Source organism: Rhea americana, unplaced genomic scaffold (genome assembly GCF_003343005.1).
Source record: "Rhea americana isolate MKP2758 unplaced genomic scaffold, rheAme1 scaffold_172, whole genome shotgun sequence".
NCBI classification, from domain to species: Eukaryota; Metazoa; Chordata; class Aves; order Rheiformes; family Rheidae; genus Rhea; species Rhea americana.
This window is the reverse complement of record NW_028185839.1, coordinates 1915686-1939427: the sequence shown is the minus strand read 5'-3', so window position 1 is coordinate 1939427 and position 23742 is coordinate 1915686. Positions and strand designations below refer to the sequence as shown.

The 23742-nt window shown below is 45.2% G+C and overlaps 1 protein-coding gene across 1 annotated transcript in view; it reads right to left on the bottom strand.

Annotated features, from left to right (window-relative positions):
* CFDP1 (chromatin remodeling protein CFDP1) overlaps positions 1-23247 on the bottom strand; it is a 69313-nt gene extending 46066 nt beyond the window's left edge. The window contains exons 1-3 of the mRNA XM_085301141.1: positions 22972-23247; positions 21082-21197; positions 3957-4061 (exon numbers count right to left, since the gene is read on the bottom strand). Coding sequence (XP_085157267.1) covers positions 3957-4061; positions 21082-21197; positions 22972-23247 — 497 coding nt within the window. The remainder of the gene's footprint in view (positions 1-3956; positions 4062-21081; positions 21198-22971) is intronic.
* Between the last annotated feature and the right edge of the window lie 495 nt (positions 23248-23742).

The following is a 23742-nucleotide window of genomic DNA, read 5'->3' as shown; positions in this document are numbered from 1 at the left end:
CCCAACAGCTAGGCTGAGTGAACAAGTCCATGTTTAATTACAAATGGTTTCAGTAATAGGCAAACAAGAACAAAGCTAGTGGAAAATCTCCCTTTTTCTTCCTGGCTCTTGTTCAGGCCGTGCACAAACAGAGCTGCCTACGGGAGAACCTCAAAATCTGTCAACTACATTTTCTTTCATCTTACGCATTTTCAAGATGGCTGCAGAATGACTTTCTTATGCAATGCCGCTGTGCTTGCACAGACAGCAGAGACAGATGGACAGCTCACCCCTGCTGATGCAGAAGGGCGCAGGCCTTTGGAGATCTTTCCCAGCCTTCAGCTCAACCTACTCTGTGCCTGCGAGCACAGGCACACATTTATTTTGCAGTTACCTGTTTAAAGGCTTTTACTTGCTTTCTTTTAATATCCTCCGAACATGAAATGACCTTTCAAAATCGGATTGCTAGCACAGAGGATGAGGAGGAAGGTGACTCAGCTCATGGGATATTTCCAGGGTGCTCCTGCCTGGTTCATGAAGAAGTCGCGAAATAGCTATCAGAGTAGCCGAGATGCCCGCTCTTCCATCGGGGTCACACACTCACAGCCAGGGCTACTCTTGCTGCCTCCAAAAGGCCTAGGTATGGTGGCACGCATAAGAAACAGGTCCCAAAGCACATRCCTGTCCAGACAGGCAAAAAAGCCTAGTTTGGACAGGGGGGAACGGTTTGTGTTGTTTTTCTGAGCCTTCCRCCAATATTTTGCAGTAGATTAAAAAGTGACCAATGGATTCCCTGATCATATCTAGCTGAGAGGTTTGATGACAGACTGATACAACCACACAGCACTACAGAAACACAGCAGGAACAAAGTACCAAYCTGATACCAAACACTGACACATCAGTGTCCAGCGGCCTACAATCACAGCTCCAAAACCTGGGTGTCACAGGGGGACAGGATGGAAGAAATAGAAGGCTGGGAARCCACTACATCCCTGGGAACCAAAGACTTCTGACCTTTCTAGCAAAGCACGCTGAGAGAATATGGARGGTTGTATTGTACTTCTGGCTTTAATTACAGCCAAACGTTTGGTTTATTCTCCTCCAACCGCCCCCTACGTCCCTAACAAGCACAAATATAGCTTTTTATAGCACATCCGGTATGGACGTTAAATACATTCAGGAAATGCACTTTCAGCCCCAAACATGCCTTCTCCTAGGCCAGCTAGCTACATGGGTTTATAACATAAAGATGAGGAACCGGATGTTTGGTTTTGTGACCACTGCTTTCCTGGATTACTTCTATCTGTTTAGGGAAAGGAACTTAAATAAATACAGGGTAGGCTGGCTGCCTCCAGAAATAAAGCACATTGCTTGCAAGGTGAAGAAAGAAAAGCCAGATGGAGAAGCCACTCTCAGCTACTTGAATCCCCTGGAATCAGCTAGACTGCACTTTGCAGAGCAAAACTTTCCACAGCTGACCCAAAACTGCCAGGGGCTGACAACAGTCACCAAGCAGTGGGTATCCACAGGCCCATGCAGGATCCTGAAAAATATATTTTTGGTGCCTTCTAGCGATACCAATCCAGACTGGGCATCTCTAGTAACACACAAAGGAAAAAAAGCACTCTATCCATGACAAACTTGTATTTTAAGTAACCAAATGGCACCAGACACCATCTTTCCCCAGATGCTGCTTTACCACATCTGCAAGGTTGGTGGATCTTTGCTCCAGAAGAGCCATGTCAAGGCCCAGACAGTGGCTTGGCTCTATGTCTAGAGCTAGATCTTTGATTTCAACATAAGGAACTTGCCTTCAGCTTAAAAGGAAAACAAACAAACAAAACAAGAACAAAAAAGCCTTCAGTCATTTTATTACCTGAAAACACACTGGTAGACTTCCCAATGAAAGCACCCTTTTAAGTCCAAAGGGGAGTGTGTTTCCTGAGAGTCCCAGAGACCAGCCTTGGATACTATGCTAAAGTGAAAAATTCCCCGGAGTGCTTACAGAACAGAGGACCAACTGGCCGGGCTGCTGCACACAGTTTCCTGCTAAACCCTCAGGACTGCTGGGCTGTTCCACACAYTGAGCAAAATACTAATGCTGCACCTCCGCCACGGCAGAAACATCACAAAACAACAGCACCTGGATGCTCTGCAGCAGGTGAGCAAAAGGCACCTGGGCCCAGAGCAGCAGACCTGATGCAGTGTGAACACAGGCAAGAAGCACAAGCCACAGGGATCCTTCTCCTCCCACAGCCAGGCCACTTCATCATATCCTGGGCAAGCAACTGAGTATGGCCTAGCACATCAGCAGGCTGAACGAAGACATAATTCAGCTGCTTCCACCACAGTCGCACTGGAGAGTTTTAAAGCAGTTCTCAAACTGGTTGTTTCCTGTATTTATTTTTTTTTTCTGTGGCTTCATATCTGATATGGATTCCTCCCTTGAAAATATCAGTGCACTAACAAGGGGAACAGTATTCAGCTTTTCTTTCTGGCCTGCCATCACTGCAGAATTCAAACCGGGCTCTAGTTATTTCTTCCAAGCAAGCTGAGCTCCACCACACACAACAATTCATCTTAGTAGCGACTAAGCTGCTGCAGCCCACTGGCCACGCACCTCCTCTTCTAGAGCAGTAAGACGCAGGAAGAAATAGGGATTTCAACAGCACAGGAAAGCGAGCAGCCCCTGAGGCTTTCCTGGTGAGCTGTGGTGAACCTGTCCAGGCTCTCGGAGCAGGAGGGTGTTGCTGGAAGTGAGAAGTAGATATGAAGAAGCAGGAACACCAGCAGTCTGCATGACAAGGAGTTGTCCCTAGCCTCTTTGGTCAACCAAGTTGAGGCAAAAATGCCAGCCCACTCAAGGCAAGTTTGCTTCAGCGCAAAATGCTGTAAGCCAGACCAATGTTTACATTATAACTCCAATTAGCTCAGCAAGGACAAAACTGCTATGTGGCATCAACAACAGCAACAAGACTATGCTCATCTATGCATTCATTCACCTCAACGAACAGCAGCTGTTAAGGGTCACGCATCACATCGCATACTCTGCTTACGCTACCCTGACCTAACTGCAAGCTAGGCAACACATAGCTGGAAACACAAATGACAATCCAGCTGCAGCAGCTGAATAGCAGCCTATCTTGGGGAAAGGCAGCCTTAACTCACGCTGGAGAATTGCTCTTTGGCAGACGGGAAAGACAATGCATTTACTTGATGGGTCTTGTCTCTGCGTGACCAAATTACACCCAGCCTATGACTTTCAAATATAAATGCAAATGACTGACTTAAATAAAAAYTCATTGTTGGAGCACAGAACCATCTTATCTGTTCTTGAGAGGGGGGTTATCTTCCAAGTTCATCAAGAACTGCCTGGAGAGGCAGTGTCAGATGCGCAGAGGACCTGAACTCTCCACGCCTTTGACACACACTGTGACCATCTCTGAATTAGGTGCTAGAGCTTACTCAAAGTGACAAATCGACACTGAAATGACATTACAGGACACTGAAGAGGCAAAAGCATCCCTTATACAAATGCTCCCCTAAAGTTTGCCAGAAGTCACACCTCAGCCAGTTCCTGCTTTTTATGGTCCAAGGAAGCACCTTTCAAAGGATCTGCAGGCAGTCCCAGACACGTTCCTTCCTTACCTGCAGTCAGGTCAGGCTACTGAAGATGTTCAAAACAAGGTTTGCTTACTAGGAGAATGACTTATGAGGAATGAAAACAAATAAAAAAATAAAAAAAAAATCAAGTCTTATCTTATGAGCAGAGTCACTGGGATTCATTGGTTGCTTCTTCCACCCCCACATTGCTCTTCCCCCCAGACTACCATACCTTCCAGGCACTGAAATCCTGCAGATGGCAAATATCCATTAGCTTAAATGCTGAAGAGCAGAGTCAACTGGAGCACCTTCTTTCTCACAAACTGTCCATATCTAGGCAAAAAAAAAAAAAAAAAAAAAAACACACACTCACCCAGAGACTGTTGGAAGGGAAGCTGGAGCTCCTGACTGCATTTTCTCTTGTTGCTTCAGAAAAGATTTAGCTTCTTTTGAGGTTGCATCCACTTCCTTAGTCACTCTGTTCAAAGAAAGAAAGGGAAGGGACAAACCAGAGGATAAGGAAGAGATGTATACTCAATGCAGCCAAAGCAAATATCCATCAAGGATCTTTGACACRGACAACAGGTACAAGAGTTAGTCTACCAGGCCCCAATACATGCACAAAAATTGCCCCATCAGCTACAAGCTGAGTAACTGGCATCTTGTTAAGATTTCATTCCAGTTACAAACTCTCTATGTACATGGAAGAAAAAGGAAAAGAGTAGCTAATTAGAGCTGGGGAAAAAGCTTTTTTTCCCCCCCTCTTTGAAAGGGATAGGAACACTTATTCAAACAGGCTTGCTAGAAGCTACTGAATACTCTGCTTAGGTCACTGAGGGTAATTCTAGTCTGTTAATTGGCTCTTGATTTCTTCATTTGTTGGTCAGTGAGGCAGCTCTTCTGAGACAGCTGTTCTGCCACCCACAGCTTGCAGCCCTTGCAGCCCACAGCACACGGGGTTGGCAACATCTGCAATCAACACCAGGCTAAGGATTCTGCCCTGGGCAGTTGGGAATGAAAGAGAAAGCTCCAGCAATGCTGAACGCRGAAATTTGCTCTCATTTTCTAGCTGTTTTTTTGTCTGAGGCCCAGAGGGCATAAAATATTGAACTTAAAAATCATAAATCAATACTGCACCTACAGTAGGGAATGAATTACAAACATATGAGAATCTCCAAAAAACCACTCCATAATTAATTGTTAGAAAATCCCAGCTACTTTAGCCCCTCAATTACACTGACCTGCCTCCAGCAGCATGCGTTCTGAGCTTTCAGGAGCTCTTAATGAGGTTACCCCCGTTTACCAAGCTAACAATTTTGCTCCCTCASACAGCAAAGCTGTCTAAGTCTCTCTTGAGCCCAGCAACTCTCTCTCTGCACAGAATAAAGGCCCAAARGCAGCTGCCTGACTCATGGCTTGGACAGCCCAGCCTCAGTCCCCTTTGCCAGGGCCAGAAAGCATAGCTTGCCCTTCCCCACCCTCCTGCAGCCTGGGCCTTTGGCTGCATCTGCTGCCAGGAAGGGTGGACAGGCTCATTCCCAGTCTACTGCATATGCTGATTAGAGGCTAAAAAGCCTCATCAGTCACTGCATCTGCCCTGGGTAAGAGTCAGGCTCGTAGCTGCCCGCTTCCCACCCTCCTATCYGCGCACGCCAACGCAGCTCTCGCCGGGTGAGTCAGCCATCAAAGTTTCCAGCTGGGATAGCGAAATGCAGCCCCTGCCCCTCCGGTGCCTCCCAGGGCAGAGCCTGCCTGCAGAACACTTGAATTCAGCTGATGGACATGGAGAAACCCAGGGGTCTGTGAAAACAGCCGGGTGACTTTTCTGAAGACTAGCAGCAAGGAGAATGCTGTGAAGCTATCCGTCAAGCCAGAGGCCTTGAGGCCATGAAATCTCTCCTGCACAGAACCAGCGCACATGTCCTGTGCTCACAGGGAGCTGCACTGACAGTCCAGCAAGAGGCTGCCAGGGAAGGGGAAYGGTTCTTCACCTTCTCCCCGAAGGACAAGTAGAGCAGGAAAGGCACATGCAGAAACAAGAAGCAGTGCTTGCACTGAACACCTCCTGCTCAGCCCTCTTGTTTCAGTGCAGAAGAGGAGATTAGCCCTATTCCCCCCCGTCTCAGTTGTCACATGTCTTTCAAGCTGGTGGCAGTCATGTGGAATGAGACAAATCCCATGCAATGAATATTTAGAAGAGTTTGCTGATCAAATCGGAAAGAGGTGGGAAGGAATGGGAAAAGTAGTTCAGAAGGAAAAAAAAAAAAAAAGAAATAGTCTTGCTCCAGTATCATCACAATTTAAGACATCCCGAACCCACCACCTAGCCACAAACCTCAAGAACAGCCATGTCATGCAGTAACCATATAGCAATAGCTATTTTACTTCCATGAATTTCCTTAAGACAGAATAAACTCAAATGTCCTTATGCAGCAATTAGCCAGAATTCCCCACCGAGCCCCACTAGCCCCATGTGTGTCAGGTTCAGATTAATACAATCACAGTCTAATTTTAAGCACAGCAGCACGAAGAGCCAGCTCAACCCCCTCTCGGCTGCGGAGCAGGCTCAGTTCCCACGCATTTTGCAGAACACAAGCTCCTGGCAAGGTCCCCCCTCCTCCCGTCACCCCCGCGCACTCCCACGCGATCCAGAGCTTGCCCCCCGCACACAGGAAGCCTGCAATCAGCCGTGAGAAACATCAGGCAGACTCCGAGCATGCAGGAATTCAAGAGGCATAGCGTAGTAACCACACACCCTGGAAAAAAAAAAAGAAAAACCTCTGTGCTGGCCTCCTCTGAAGAGATCCCAGCCCTCAGCATGGCCATGGGACCTCCTCCCAAGTTAAATCCTAGCTGTTAAACCCTCCAAGTTTCTGGAACTTGCACAGGACAGGCTGGAGGACAAAGAGGAAGCAGCAGTTGGGAAAGGAAGCAGAGGTCACAGCAAGCACACATTGCCATTAACGCCACATGTCTGAACTCGGAGATGACAGCCTAGCTCCTCAGGGTGCTCTGTGCTCAGCTCCCACAAACCAAAAGGAATTTGGCACTTAAATAGYTTGTAGGATTTGGACCCGCATGACCCGGAGCAAGTCTTCAAAGTCTGTGGCAGAGCTGGGATCTGAATGTAGAGGCCCCTAGCGCTGGTTTAACACCATGACTACCTTCGGCCTCCTCTAACCAGAGAGAAGTGTGACTGATTTCTTTCCTAACAGAAGGGGTAAAGAAAAGCATGAAGTTAAAATGAGTATGAAAAACAGCTCTAGGAATTCACCAGCGAGTGTGGCATGCTGTTTGTTGGGCCAGCACTGCAAGAGTCACGGCTCTCAGAGCAGAAAGACGTTCTAGCCCGGAGCAGCTTGGAGAGGACAGACTCGCGCTTGTGAGCCCCCTTGACGTCATGCTCAGGAAGGCTCCGGCACAGCCCTTCAACGAAAGTATGTTCAGCAGAAAGAAATCGCTTTGCTGCCCAGAGGCACAGAACAGGTTGCTACTGAGAGATTGCTTATGCTTTAACGCTTGCTGCCTCCCCCACCTCAGGGTACCAGCAGCAACGACAGGGTACAGACCAAAACACTTGGTTCACAGTTTTCTTTTCCCTTTGGCCTGTCAGCAGCTGCTCAGAATATATTTTTGAAATCGTTTGCCACAGCAACCCTGAGCTGCAAAGCTGTGTGCAACCTGTTCCATCAGGACTGCACAGCTGGGGACAGAGGAATGTGCCAAAAACCTAATTAAAACTGACCTTTCGGGGCAATTCCATCACAAGACCCACTGATTGCCTCATAAAATGAAACAAAAGCAACTCTGAGACAGGCTGCTGCTGGGCTGATGCCAGCAGCAACTCCTGCATCACTCCAACAGGAATGAAAAAAATTAAAAGGCTTTACAAGGTATTAACTCAGGTTATGCAAACTTCATCCTTCCACAGACTGCAGGCCAAGAGGAGGGGAAAAMACACTCTGGTCTACATCATTATGAAAGACAATAACTCTCCATGTAGAAAYGTAAACACTCCTTGCTCTTCATTGATAGAAGTGGGAGGCTTTAATCCAGCTGGAAGAAATCACAGTCATTACTAAGGAAAATTACAAGACCTTTCACTTTTAAATACTTGATAAGTAACTATTTGCCTGAGTGTTTACTGGGATGCTATTCACACATTCTAATCCAGGAATAAACACAAAAATTAATATATTGTCCSCAATAGAACAAGTAGTTAGTGTCTCGCCCACTAGCAGACCCTGTAATTCACAGACWAAATCACTGTCTCTCATTCCCCCATAAAGATTTCATTATATTACTATGCTAATAAATTAGCTTACAACACAGATTCATTTTATTAATATTTTTGAACAGTGTTGGTGTCTGGTAGTACAGACAACACCACTGCACGAAGTGCTGTGCAACAGGAAGGTCTTCCATATTTCAGAGTGGTYATAATTAAGACATGCTACCAACTAGAGCACTAAGTGCCTTTAATACTTAACGCATGTCTTTTGCTTCTGTTTATCAACCAAGGTGCTAAAGCCTACCCGCATGGGAAAGGCCCCAGTTATGTAAGCTGGGCACCAAATCTCGTAAGACAACCCACATGCTGTCACGGGCTGTCCCAGAAGCTGTTTCACACAGCAGTTGCTTTTAGTAGTGGACTATAAAATCCTAATTCAAGAAARAGAGTTTAATTTGAGACACACAGTTGCTGTCTGCTCCCAACAGTCCACTTCGCCATMTAAGCGGTTGAAGAAAGAACCCATACAAGCAGTTAAAGAAAGAAGCCATGTAATGCAAAGCCAGCACCACATTCACAGAGCTCCAGGTGTCCTGCCAAGGGGCTTAAAAACAGATTTTTGTCCTTCGTTTCAGTAGYAGGGTAAGCCTATTACACTAGCTTTTCTCCTGTTTTCTGGTCTTTACACCAGGTGCAAAGAGTTACTCAGTGAGGAGGGACAATCCACCACATTACCCTCCTGCTTCTGCTGCACAGCACGACTCTCACGCCCCAGGTTGTAGCCCATGACTGTGGCCAGGTGCCCCCACCCACAGCACTGCTGGATCCAGGGAGAGGTGGAGCACAGGGGGCACCAGGAGTCCTGCATATGAGGGAAGTATCAAGCTCAGGAGAGAACAGCAAGGGGCTCTGCAAGTCCTCACAGAAGGACACACATGTTCCCATAGCTGTGTGCGCACGGGGATAGGGAAAAAGGAGGCAGAGGCAGGCAGGACAGAAAGAGCTGGGAAAGACCCAGAACCAGCTACATCAAGGCTGCTCATGAGGCTCCTGTCCGCAGACTGCTGTGTAACAGCCACCTTACACATCCCAAGTGCCAAATCCGTCCAACTTATCCCCAGGCAGGTCTCACAACTGTGTCCTTCTAACCAAAATGCTGGTTAGCCTGGTATCCATCAGGCTAAGAAAGCACCTTTTCGTACCTGGGTAGAAGGGGACCTCTACAGCTCAGAAGGCAGTTAAGATCCCTAACTGCAGCAGCACAAAGCTATTATCTCCCCTGACCTCCAYGCTGAGAAAGAGAGCAAGAGAGGAAGTGTTGGGAAATGCCAGCTCTTTACTACTCACACTCAGGACAGTCAGTCCTCACTTGGGAATCCTGCCCCAGTTTAGACCTAACACAATTATAAAATTTTCCATCTGATCTCTAATGTTGTTAGCTCTGGGGAATCACAGACAGAGAGGGAAAATGGGGCTAATTATTCCATTTAATATTCCCCATCTGTGTCTAGCCTCATTAATGAGTCCTCTAGCCTTCTAGAAAGATCACTTGAGGAGCAAACACTGCTCAGCAACAGGGGTTAGTGACAAACTAAGCCCTTTTGAGCCAAGAGGAATACTCTCTCCGAATCCACTTTGATGTGTTTGTGGGAGGAGACCTCCACGCTCAAGGCGCCATGGGTTTGGATGCTTTCTCAAGTCCAATGCACTACATGAGAGGCCAGTGGCTCCCGCCTGCAAGATCCTGAAGCCACAGAAGCACACGTGTTCAGCACCTTGCAAGAAAGAATTCAGTCCTTACACAACTGGACCTCCAAGCCACACCTGTCGGTGCACTGGGCATTTCTTTCATGCTGGCTCACCTGGTGTAAAACAAACAGAAAACTTCCCATTAGAGTGAAACACTAYGGCAAGGGCAACACAGCCTCCTCTGAGGAAGGACATGACAAGGACACTTCTGTGCCCTCGTTATTCCTGATCACCACAGTAGGACATGCACTGCCACATTAGTCAGAGCCAAGTTAGTAACCCTACGGTCAATCCCTTAGCAGGTTGGCTCTAGAGCCAAAATGAACAGGTCCTCATTGCTTGCTCTCAGTTCCTAAGTTCAAGTTAAAACATTAGTCCTCTGCCTCTCCGGAAGRAAAAAAATCCTCAAGAAAAATCACTGTTTTCTAAAACCTGCTCTTCAAATCAGGCAGGAGAAGCCATTCCCTGGGAAGCCAAGCCCATTCCCTGAAGCAACACAGACAAGATGAGGCTGGAATGACTGAAAATTTTGCAGGCTGCCTATCTGCATGGAAGCTGCTGGCTTGTCTTTAAAAAGAAAAGAATCTGATTAGAGCTCTCCTGGAGTGGGGCAAGGGCCAAGCTGCCTGCCTGGTGCTGTTCCTCGCAGCAGGTGTGTCCTGCTGCACAAGCAGTGAGCCCAGGCTGCATCTCAGACCAATTCATCTCAAAACAAGCAGAGATGAATGGTATTTTAGTATAAATAATGCATAAAAAGTGCTTTTTAAAATCCAAGTCCTAACCTCATAAACCTTTAAGGAAATGACTGATTTTGTATCTCCTGTAYGACAAGGACCTTGTGACATGCACAGGGGAAGCGTACAGCTAGTGCCACCATCTCACTTAAGCTGACCAAGCTATCAGGCCACCTTTTGGACCTCTGCCTGCTACTTCCTCAAGAGGCTCTCCAAATCCAAGGGAAAGTAGCATTCTATTTACTAAGCTCCCACTGGGATATGCAATAGGTAGAAGATATTAGACAAGACTCTCTGAAGAGGCTGATCCACAGCTAGGTCACGAGTTTTCATCTCCTCACTGATTAGAGCTTTATCCACCCTACTTTCAAGTTTCCCTAAGTACTGCTTACAACTGTGGGATACTATTCCCTCACCCAACTCAGACTCGGGCTTTGAGGCATCTCATAGTTTTTAATTTGTACCTCCTAGAAGATGAGCATCAAATTACTGAACACTCCTCTGAGCAACCCAAGTGACTGGATGCAGCTGCTGTACGTGTCAGGGCGACAATACTCTGTTCACGGCAAGCTGTAAATACAGCAAAAGCAAGACAGGTCTCTACAACCCTATAACTGCTGCAAAACAGCGTAATGTTGGTGTTATGAGGCACTTTTTTCTTACCCAAGGAAGTGCTAYCATGGGTCCCAAGAGCCAGGGGTTCAAGATTCACTTACAACCATGACCGTTAGACAAAAAGGTTGCACAGATCACACCCTATGAGCTGCTACACACTACAAACTGGAAGCATCCCCACGGGGAAAAGGCCAGACTAAGCCTGACCGTGTGTAATGTGTTCATGAGTTAGCAGGGCAGAGAACAGCTTTATCTTCCATTTAGGCTAACACAGAAAGCTCCTGCGTATATCTTGGTTCTGAATTTTACAGTTACAAAAAAAAATACATCTCAAGCTGCACTTTCTGGTAGGGAACCCCCCCCCCCAAGCCCATGGGTTGCAAAACACGCTCTGCCAGCTTCTTGCCAGACATCAAAAGCTCCTTGTTGAGCCTGGAGCTCTTAGGAATGAGACTGCAGCTTGGAAGCTAGGGAAAAGGGGCAAATAGCGAGTCAGTGGGACTGGATCTGAAGCCACTGCAACAAAGACCTGAACAGAGGGACAAAAGAACCTCTTTTTGCCTAACAGCAAAAGAGCAGCCGTGAGACCTGAACAGCTCACCAGGCACCTTTGGTTTTCAGGTTTTTAGAAACTGGGAAATTGTTTGAAAGCCAAGTACAGAAACAAACATCTTCTCCATTATGCACAGGAGAAGAGTGGGATTCTTCCTTAAGCCTCTCCTCTGATAAACTTTCCCACACTAACTGCACACGATGTAGGCAGAAAACACCTCATATGGGAAGGAACACCAACCAAACATGGAAGAACACAGCTGGTCATCCAGTTCCCAAAACCTAATACAGTGCCTAGATACCACAAGTCACAAAGCCCTGGGAACACCCAAATCAATCTGGAGGTCAAGCACCAATTTTGGAGATGCTTTGAGACTCCACCCACTTTGCAAGATCACAGCTGAGCTTTCACTTTTTTAATTATACTGATTACCAGCTTAAATGCACAAATGAAACCAGTACACATCAATTATTTCTTTAAAAGAATCAAGCCATGTTGGAAGCATAAGATGACTTTCAGTCAGGTATCTGTTCAGTCACGCTGGGATTTTCACAACATAGGTAACAAGAGACAGACAGGAGCCAGCACGTTCGAGTGCCAAACGACGCACTGAACAAGGCTGGCCCTTCTGAGCAACACTCTGCAAGTCGCAACCCCTCTGTGCTTCCATTTCCCCGTCTAAGCAAAAGCCTCATCTGTGCATCAACTACAAAAAAACCCAATGAAAATATTGGATAGCAGCTGCCCRTTAGTCCTTTCTCCTTCTCAAAGCATACTGTGCAAACTGTAACATGATTTACTTCACCCCCAAGAACTCTGCCTAACGATCTGGCTAGGTTTGTTACACCGTTTACAAGTTTTGCCTTCTGCAGTGCTTCCAACACAGAGGTCAGTCTTAAAATGTTTACTAAGTGAAGCAGTGCACAACATAACTCCAGCTCACATTTAGTGACCTCATCTCCAGGCCACGGTTGTGTCAAGCAGTATTATACAACATTTGGACTCCCCAAGGAAATTCTGAAGCATCAGAGAATTGATGCACACAAAGGAAAAGTTAGCAAAATATGCCCACGAGACCCTTCCATTCTCATGCATCTTTTGAGAGGTATCATATTTTCACTTACTGGCATTAAAAAGGAGCCCACAACTCCAACCCAACAGCTGTTTTTGAAACTGGAAAAAGCTAATATAAACTGTAGATAGCCAAGGCATGCTCTGACCTCTAGGAATAACACCACCGTAAGGACAGGAACAGGGAGGCTGCTGCCTACGCTCCTTTATGCCAACATCAGCACTTCAGGGCTCGTTTGCAGGAAAGCCAACAGTCAGAAAACTACACTTTGGCCTCCTATCGCTCACATCAAACGTCTGGAAATGCTTTAAAGGTGGTACATTATGCAGCAACACTAGGCTCCAAAAATCCTACCCAGCCCCTCTTCAGCTCCAAAAGTGGTATCTGTACTCTGACACGACTGAGGACTGGGGGCAATCCTTAACCTCCAATAATAAAGTACAGGCAGCCACTAGAAAACCAGGAAGTGGCCAGAAAACACTTCTCTAGTACTCCTTAGCCAGGGAGGATTGAGGATAAAATCCTGTTAGCATATAGCATCTCTCATCAGCAAGACAAAGGAGAGAAGATCTACCAGTCCTCAAAACGACTAGACTGGAGTGGCTCTCCAAGGGGTGCCTACTAGTGTTCATTTTTCTTTTATTTCTTAACATTTCCTTACKGATGTAGCCAGAACCACTGTAAAAAGGAGAGGAAAAATGGGAAGAAAAATTTCTTCCTTTGCTCCAGTTAGGTCAGTTCACTACCTGCCACATCTGATCTGACAACATCTGTACACCTCTTCTGGATGAAGCTGTCTGTTACTTTCTATCCACCTGGAGAAAGGTCAGGACATTGCAAATATAAGCTTTCAAAAGACAAATAAAGGTCAACACTCAAMTACCTTCTCATTAAAGAATATAAGCAACACAACAAAGGCGTCTTGCTAAAGAGGCACACATGGAACAAGTCACATATGAGCCATGAGCTTACATGCAGCACACCGTCTACAACATTGATAATCAAAAGAYGTACACCCAAGCTACTGACCTTTCTCTCAATTTTAAAAGTGACTGTCCTTCACTGAGCATTGCACAATATCCTATGAGTACAAATGACAAAGACTCATACCCAGCAAGTTACAAGTGTGCTGCCAACTCCTCTGATTAATCCTCTAAGTTTCCTGACAAGTTGTCACAGGGTAAGGAGAGAGTTAATGGTATTACATGTTCTCTCAGTGCTTATTAGGCTAACACATCTGAGCCACGCTGAGATCACAGAACAGGGAGGCAGATGGACAACTACATGTTCTTAAAATTGCTCTGTCAGCTTTAAATCCTAACAGTTGTGGGAGTAAATTCCCTGCTCTTCCCTCCTCTCCCCTCCCTCCCCACTGCCTGAGATAAATTAACTCTTGATCATCCTACTGGCAAGCTGCCCACTCCTGCCAATGCTTGCTACGAAGCAGCAGAAAGCTGTGGCTATTGCTCTGACAGCCAGCTTAACTTTTGTCAAAGCAAAGCAGTAAGAAAAGCAGGTGGCCTCCAGGACTGCTCAGCTTGCACCCCTTTTGCTTCCCAACAGGGCTACTGTGTYGTATTTGGTCCATTTCAATTGTCACATGAGGTAGCAGGGAGGATACCACCACTACTGGGAAGGAAGGAAGGAGCTGAGCAAGGATTTTGGCAGGATGCTTTCAGATGCCTGGTCTGTTGCTTCTCCAGCTGTTCCCATCTGCTCTCATGAAAGTGGCAGGGATGGAGATAGTGGGAGCTCTAGTAGAGGATAGCAGACCTGGAGGTAGAAACATGTGAGCAGCCTGGGAGATGTGGGGGCATTCCTCTATTTCACAAGTATTCCTCTCTTTGGCAAACACACAGGACAGAATAATTGTAAAAAACCCCAATCTTTTGATAATCAGAGGCAACATAAAGAAATCCCTGCAAAACAGCACAGTTTCACTGTAGAGAAACAAATTACAACCTCAGTTCTGCTGCTGCATAGGTCAGCACTTTTCCTCACCATAAGGAAAAAAATCAGTCCTTAACCAGCTTTACACAGCTCTCCTGAGACTGAGATCTTCACCAATAAGGTGAAGAGTTCAGAGCAAGGTCCAAGAACCCAGAAGACAGGTAACAAACATCTTGGGCTCAGACCTCACCACTCTACTCAAGCCAACCAGGCCTAAGTCCCAGGACCTCAAGGACTGAGAGGAACAGCCATCTCATATCACCATCTTCAACTCTGCTGTCGTTCCTTTCACCACCAAAGCCCACTGATCTCTAGAGGTCCAACTTAAGAGCAGCCTCCTCTGATTTTTTTTTCTCCTAAATCCTTAAAATAGGCTGAAAATAAAATAGGCTGAAAAATCTATGAAATAGTGACACAATGAATAGTAAGTTTAYTTGTGGGAATATCTCAGAAGTTAGCCACTGAAAAACAATAAAGAGATTCTCTTCCACCCTGCACTTCTAACTAGTAACACGTCTAACTCGCAGAAGGTAAAATATCAACCTCAAAGCCAGTGCAAGCCCCAGTAACTATTAAAACAATTCAAGGTTATAACTCTTTGGTTATTAACCAGATAGTTCATATGCATCTCAAAAATAAAATATAAAGCTTTGAAAAGGTAACAGCCTCACTGTGAACCATTATCTTCCCTAACTTGGAATACAATACTCTGTTTAGCCTAAGTATCCAGCACACTTTATTTTCTCACAGCAAAGTGAACGTACAAATAAAAACAGTCATAAGGAAGCAGACCAGAGGTTCTTCTGTGACACAAATCCTGTCTCCTACAACAGCCAGCAGCTAATATCCTTCTGACTGAAGCACAGCCTGTACACTGGATCACAGCTGGCAACAGCCCTCAGCAGCTGAAACTAGGTCTTCTCAGAGTCAGGTTGCTTGGGAATATAGGTTAAAGCAGGTTCAAGTTCCATTAAATATCAGCATGGGACAGCAAGAAAACAAGTACAATGGCCAACTGTAAATGACTGCTGAAGACTATTAGTACCRGCAGCAATAATGTTCCAGAACACATCCCTGAACTCTAGAGATCCACAAGCTGGGAAAACTGAGATGGAATTCATGTCTCAGGTGCCTCAGATGAATTTCTGCCACGAATTTGCCCAATCTCTTTTAAGAAACTGCGAATCCATTATATTCAGCAGCAAGTTCTACATTCAACAGGACACTTTGCATCATCTAGCTTGTTTGGGATCTGGCCTACCTAGTTTTATTTRGTGCAGCAATGCATGAAGGAAGCTTGGATCCCTGAGTCCCTGAGGCAGGGAATCCAGGAGCGTAGTGCACTGAGATCTGGGCAGAAAGTTCCACAGGAGAGCTACAGATTTTCCTCTTTCACATCTGTGGAGCCTTCAAGGACTTCAAACACACATCAGAGCCTTCTGCTCCTTTGTATACTATCCATGGACTACATGCCTTAGTAAAACATGCTTAAAAGCAGTCTAAAAAAGCAAACCGTATTTGTGGAACTGGGTCATCATCTGCCCCTTGGAGCAAGAAAAAGCACACTGTAGGTCAGGTGATTTTCATGGTTGTGAATTTTACCCGAGAGCTCTCCCAGCGAGAACACTATGCAGTGCTCAGCACCCCACTGAACACAGCATTCCAGCCCAGAGTTTCAAAGTAGCAGCAGTAAGCTTTAATCAGGCAGATGCTGAGAAATACTTTCAGAAGCAGCCTGAATTAATCAGCAAATAAGTACTTAAGCAGCAGATAAGAAAGATTTACCAGACCCAACCTGAAAAGATGAGCTGCAGTCAATTTTGCCCAAATCACATCCACCCGCTCACCTTCAAATAAGTATCTGAAGCATCACTGGACAAACATTTACCCATTACACAAGGTCCACAGTAAAGACCCTAGCTCTCTGGTTGCAAATCCCTCTGGTTCAGAGCCCCGTGATCGGCCATTTCTGACACAGCAATTAGAACGATGCCGACTGCTGCATAGCAAAAGGAGGACACACAACATGCAAGAAAGTACTGGCTGGATCTTTGCACTTGTTTAGCTCAGCACCTAGGCATAGGAAAAGAGCTAACACTGCAAATATTGAAAGATCATCTTGGAATCTAGTCAGCCTTCTGGAAACATTTCTGCATGGATCCAGGCCAGCATGCTGCCAGGAGCCACAGGTGCAGCTTTCCTGACATCTCTGGCCACACATGTGGCCACAAGCCAAGGATTACTCAYATCACAGGCACACCTGTCAGGCAGGTGGGAGATCTAAACAAACATGCTCAGAGCATGCAAGCACAGAAAAGACTCTTGAGAAAAAGGCTCAAGGATTAATGCAGAATCCAATTCTGTAGCTCTTCCAGTGGTCAGTAGCAATTGCCATAGAGAAGTTAGCTAATTGCAAGGAACACGCTACCTACCAGTGGCAAGGACTGGACAGGAAGGGACCACAGTGAAGAGGTCCGAGGTCATTGCCCAACCTGGTGGAATTCTTTCTGGGTCTCAAATTGGTACTCCTGGAGATTACAGCGTTCTGGGAAAGCAAAGGGAACTGTGACAGGAATGCCTTACCTGACTTAAACACAGCACAGCAGCTCCCCAGTGACAGATGGAGAGTGGAGCCCTACTACTGCATTTGCTTTGGCTTGGCTGCTCTGTTCATGTATATTGGGAAGTAACTGGCAGAGTTGCTGAAGCAGCACAAACCAGTTTTGCCAGTACAGCACAATGCTGTCAGGATACCACAGTAACTCTGCTAYACCAGGAACGCACTCCCATCCAAACAATCTGAGTGCTTAAAGTTTGGCTTTAAACAGTAATAACAGATCATACACAACTCAAATGCTTTCAGCTGTGTCTCCTTTACTTGGAATTTACAAGAAGGACAAAATAGGGTCTCAAACACAGGTCTCCCATTCCCAAGCTAGCACCTGCATCTTATAACCATTATTCCTCTCAACTTTATTTCACACCCTTACAAGTCAAAGGCAGGTACACAAAATATGTTTCAAATTAAAATCCATTTCCCCTAACACTCAATGACCTGACTGTTCTTCTCTTACAAGTTGTTACACTGACTGTGATGGATACCAAAAGGGCTGGGCCAGTTTCATTCATGTGAGCTGCGTTCTGCTGCAATTCTGGAWAGATAAGATCTGTTCTGACGTTCCTGCAGTGAAAGCCAGCCTCGTATGTGCATTCAGCACAGCAGCAGTTTAAAGAAATTCAAGGGCCAAAGAAGTAGGACTCCCAAACGGAAAACAAGCGTCATAATACAGCAATTACATTTTGCAAAAGAAAAAGAAAACAAAACAATGAAAAAGCCTGGTAGAGATGCCCTATTAATGCAGCCACACATCTTGCATCATGAGGCAAGATCATAAAACATGGTGCTACAAACAGGCTTAAATTTCCTCTGGCACTGAGAAATGACTCTGAACTTCCATTTAGATGGTAAACTGCCTTTTCAAATTGCTCTCCCTGCCCACAATTACAGCCATTTGGGCAACAGTCACCTGCTGCTCCCAATCTCCTTAACACCTGAGAGGAATGAAAAGCAGACAGAGGGGAGGCACAGCTGAAAAACCCACAGAACTGCCAAGATTATTTCTAATTCCAGGATTCAATAGTTTTAGCTTTACAAGGCAATATTAAACCATGTATTTTATAGAAGTAAAAAACACTAAAATTAGTTATTTGGTAATTGGTCATTTGTAACACTGAACTTAAGTTCTGTACTATCAACAGCAATAAAGTAACAGACTAAGCAAAATGGGCATCATTAAGAGTAAAAACAAGGAGTCTCTTCCACTATTCTGGTATCACCCTACAGATGGTGATTTGCTTCAGAAGATTGCTACTGCTTCGATCACACGAGAGAGGTTATTAGAGGGGAAAAAAGAGATATGTATACATATGTATACTCTGCAACAGAGCTGAACGATCTTCTGTTAGGAGCTTCAATGAGCAGACTGCTGAAATTTGTGTTTGTGCCCTGAATTCTATCAGTGCTTAAATACTGATCTAAATTCTTCTCAAGCTTTCAAAAAAAGCAGCACGCTCAGAAGTAGCCTCAAACCATAGAAAGCAGAGCAACACAGCTCTCATTTCAGTTCTTTCAGTCCAGAGATGCACACAGAACTGAAGTATGTTGTCCTTTGTAACAAACAATTTGCCAGCTGCTTCCCCAGGCAAGGAAGTCAGCATTTGGTATTCAGAGCACTTGCAGATCTTTGGGTCATGCAAAGACAACCTCCTGCTATTCCACAGCAAAAGCAGCCCTCTGGCCCTCACCTACTGCTGTTAAAGAAAAGTATCCATAGCTATAAGCAGTGATAACCTCTTATATTCTATGGGTAACTAACAGTATAACATGTTTTGATATGTAAGATGAAGCAACTGTCACCAGCACTGCAGCTTTGACTACGCCTCATTAGTTACAAAAAGCCAGGGGACAAAACACAACAGGATCCTTCTGTTATCAGAGCACTAAAAAGAGACAAATTATAATTCTGGCACCAACAGAAAGAAGTCCTTCAGATCTTGCTGCAGACTTTATTGCCAAATCTGTAGCCTGTTGATACAAGTGCTGCTGAAAAAAAAAAAAAAAAAAAAGAGCTGTGGAGGTCTGCATGTTTCTGATTGTCTTCACCAGGGCTCCAGCTTTGGCCTATTTTATTAAAATCAAGTCGAAACTGATAATCAATTCTCTTGCAGTTCCACAAGGCAAAGAGCCAGTACTGAGCAGCAAAGGACACTGGAAAAGTAGCCAGTGCAGAATATGCCTTTAATTTGGGAACCTCTTAACACAGCTATTAAAACCCCAAAACTATAGAGAAGATATTGATGTTGAAAAACTCAGCATTTGAGGAACCSTGAAAAATGTTCACCTAAGGTAAGACACCTTTTTTTGGCAGGGCAGAAAAAGTTTCCCCAAGYTCCCAAACTAGTATTACCAATATAAGCAGCTGCAAGTCTGGAAAAACTCATCTCCTGCCATTCTGCAAAATCTAGTTATAGCTGTGATATGCCACTACACATGGTTAGACTACGGTTTAAGCAATACTGCATTTAAACCATTATGATCTGGGGCTTCTTTTCACAGGATGATAAAAAGCGTTAAGGCAAGTATTTTTACCAGGTGCTAAAAGGGCTTTAAGGAGCTTTGGTGTAAAACTAATACAGAAATAGTCCTTTCTACAAGTGGAAGACTTGTGTTCTGCAGTAAACCTAAAAAGCAAGTTCATCTGTAAATCAAGCCTCTCCTTTAAACAATACCCTTCTACAGACATGTTAGGACATGGTGCTTATCTATGACAATGCACAGATGGACAAGTCCAGACTTCAGAAAAGATCGCATTCTAACTTCATGCTTCTTGAAAGCACAAGAAATGCAGTTCTGCCATTTGCCATCTGACTGAGATGCCTGTGCTACAAGAGACTTGTTGGGTTCTGACCTGCAATTCTATTACTTCATCTGTCCTCATCTGATATGACATCACATTTGAATCAAACACTTATCCTAGACCTCAGGAAAAGAGTGGACGCAGTCCTCTGCTCAGCAGCTGGATTGTTATATCAGGAGACAAGGTTTCTGTCGATAATTCTGCTAGATTTTTTTTTTAATCTGTCCACGAGAAAGACTTCATTTTCCCTTTAGAGTGAACATGAACACAAAGATACTCCCTCTGAGAAAAGCAAGCTGCAGTGGGATAGCTCTCTGCCATTTCATCAATGAATGATGGGTATCCCTACAACCCAGATTGTGCTGGGAAATCAGGAAGAGACTACTATGACTCATGGTTCTCTTCGCATTTTTCAAGCAGCTCAGGCAGCAACACTGCCATGAAAAGCAAAAGCAATGGAAGGAAACACGGAGCTCTGCTTCCTTCCCCACACAGCACATGTGTTATTGCTGGGAACTGCTGCCCTCTGCTGTCACACAAAGTATAACAAAACCGTGTTTCTCCAATCAGCTACACCTAAGAAATGGACAACCKTAACCACCACAACAAGGCCACAGTRCATCCAGACAGCAAGGGGGTTCATTTAGCCCCCCCAAGTACTGGTCTTACGTGTTTATAAGAAGCCTGCACCTTTTGCAGAGCATCCCAAGAGGCATCTTGCATGCCATACTCAGTCTAAAGGATGATTTTATCTGGCCAATCACCTTTGCTGCACTTGTCTTAGAAGAAAGAGGGATTAGCTATTAGTCAGTTTTGCCAAACACTTCTTACTGTTCTTCAGACCATTGCATTAGACTGTGCACATTGCCAGGGCAGATGCCAGCAGATGTTCTGCCCTTACCTCAGCATCYAGACTAGACTGAAGGAATACAGCACATTACTGTCATCTCTGTGGGGTTGTATGTGGTTATCTCCTTGTCTCAACTTTCACAGCGGCAGTGCCACAGGGAAGCTTTTGCCAACCATTTTGTAACTACCCAGACTGGAAAGAGCAAGGGATAAATGAGATGATGCAGCATGCTTCACCAAACATGTCCAGTCTGTTAGCAGAAGACAAGCACCCATTTTTTTCCACTTAGCCTGCAGCAACTGAGAGACATCAAATTTGCCAACTCACCTGACTTCTTCACCCGCAAAATCAAACACTTTGGTGATTGTCAGTTTTCCTGCATCTTTTGGCTTCTCAGATTCTTTTGATTTCTCCTGAAGCTTGTTCACACTCTTTTCTTCAGCCTGTGAAATACATGAAGGAGGGAAAAAAAAAAGGCAAAAACAAAAATGCATTTGTGAAATTTGTGAAGCTACCATCCCAAGTGGCGAATGACCCTACACAGACCTAAGGTAGCACTACAATTTAGGCTTGCTATTCAAAGCAAGTCACCCACAGAAAAGAGAAAAGAAACATGTCCTTGCTGCTTAAAGGGAATTCTCTGCTTCGGTTCCAGTCTCTCATTACAAGTCAAAGATCAGAACAGAGCCAAAACAAGCACTGAAATTGTAATTAAATACAGGAAGTAGCATAAAAGTAGTGCTGTCATTCAAAAAGCAAGCAAGCTAAAGCCTGAGGACTGTTTTTCCCAACCCAAGCTAAACACAACCATATAGTAAACCTGCCAGCACAGATTACCTAGAAACACACTTACTTTTTACCAAGAATGCAAGAGAAGACAACCCGTAAGCAGCAAAGTAAGGCTAATCTTCGCAGAAACTTCTGAAGAGGTTAAACTATGTCAATAATACCTCTTAATTTAATCATTAGCAACTACAGCTTTTCATGGTGTACATAAAAAAGGCCTCAAACACCAAAGCAACTTCAGTTTTTACTTATAATCAACCACACATTGTACAGATTTTCAAGATGACTTAAGTCCAAATTAAAAAATTCACTAAAAAGTAAAGAAATAGCATCCTTCTAGAAATTAGGCTACAGAGGAACTTCCAAAGTCCATTCATRTTTTTAACAATCTGCCCATAAAAACAGCATTGCTCAGAGGGGAATTTTYTCTCTCCTCCACTCTAATTTTATGTGCAACTCTCTCAGCTGTTCAACCACTAAACAATTCAGGTGGAAAGTAAGCATGAGGGTTCAGCTGAAAGGATTCTTCCTCTAAAAGTTAGAAGCAAAGATTGCACAACCATAGATGTCCTACAATTTCTAAACACAGTTGCAAAAAAACCACTTCATACATTATTGAAGAAAACTCAGTGTTCAACATGCCTCATTAAGAGTCAGGACTCCTGTTCTATGACTTTTAGGGGTGACCGCTCAAAAAAAAAAGTCAACTCTAGCACCAGCAGGTTAGAGGTTTTGGTTCCTTTTTCTCTTCTATCACTGCTGTGTGAAAGATTTTGTAGGGTAGTTGTATGCAGATGAGTTTAAGATCCTTTCAAAYGGCTCACTACACACAGAATTCTCTTTACAGAAAGCCTGCCCAGGCAGACAGTAAAAGTGGATTACAAAATAAATGAGGAAGCTGGGATTTCCTCTCACGCTAAATGCCCATCCAAACATGCAGCATCTCTAAGACTCCCCCACCCTCAACCGGATGATGATGAAGGGCAAGGCATGGAGATGCAAGCATAGATCTCTTCTCCCATTTCTCCACTTGCACRGTCCCCCTTTCAAGGGCACAAGGGAAGGCACAAGCCTTGCCATGGCCTTGGGCCCACAAGTGCGATGCATACAGAACCTCATYGTGCTGCTTATATTTCTCACAAGAAGAATCCATGACCAGGAAGGGAAGGCAACCATGGCCACTCCTACATCCCACAAGCAGCTCAGAAAGCAGCACTACCAAACTGYAGACCTTTCCAGCTTCCACAGAAACCAGTTGCTTCCAACTTGTTCCCRGTGGGACTCCAAGCTAAGAGTGAAGGTGATGAGGGAAGCCAGCTTTTCTACTGCTCTGAGCAACAGCTGCTACTAGCTAGACCAAGTTTCCATCTTTGTGCTTTAAGTCTGCGACCTACCCCAGAGCCCCTCAGTGGARGCCCAGGCCTCTGTTACCTTGCTAGTTTGTGTCACTTGTTTGGCAGCCAACACTTTAGGTTTCTGTCCCACATCGCTAAGGAAACTGGCCCAAAGAGCATCCTCTTTCTTTTTTTCTTCTTCTTCTCTGTCCCTTTCGGCCTGCTTTAAGTTGTCCGCTTCCCCCTTCTCCTTGTTGTTTTGCTGAGCCTTTTCTTCCTCTTTTTCACCTGCCTCTAGCAAGAGGCCTCTTTTCTTCTTCTTCCTGGAAAAGAAAGAGGATGCCAAGAAAAGAATGCTGAGCTGCCACAACATCACCCCAGAGCTAAAACGTAAGCGTGGGTGAAGCAACATAACAATTTATTTTCCTGCTAGGAGATTCTATCCAGGAGGTTTCCCCTAACCCTGAGAGGGAAGTACTTAATTAGAAGCCTGTGCTGCTTAGAAAACACCAGGATAAACTTTAAGTAGACAGTCCACTGAAGCAGATGAGGACATATTTATAAGCRTATAACAGGTTCTGGCAGAAGCCACTGGGGGAGGAGAACAGGACAGCTTAGTAAGCAACGGGAAACAAGCAGCATATGCGCTTCCCCCCCCCCCTTTTTCCTCCATAGAAAGGGCGTTTTATACATAAAGTCTGCTAGGCTATAGAAACTCCGYAGCAGCCCGTAAGGGCCCGGGGGCGCAGGATCTTTCACGCCGCTGTCCTGAGAGTCGCTGCCTCCCGGACCCCAACTCCGGCCGCGAACCGGGAGGCAGAAGAGGGCCAGCGCTGCTCCCGCCGCCGCCGCCGCGCCAGCGCCCCGG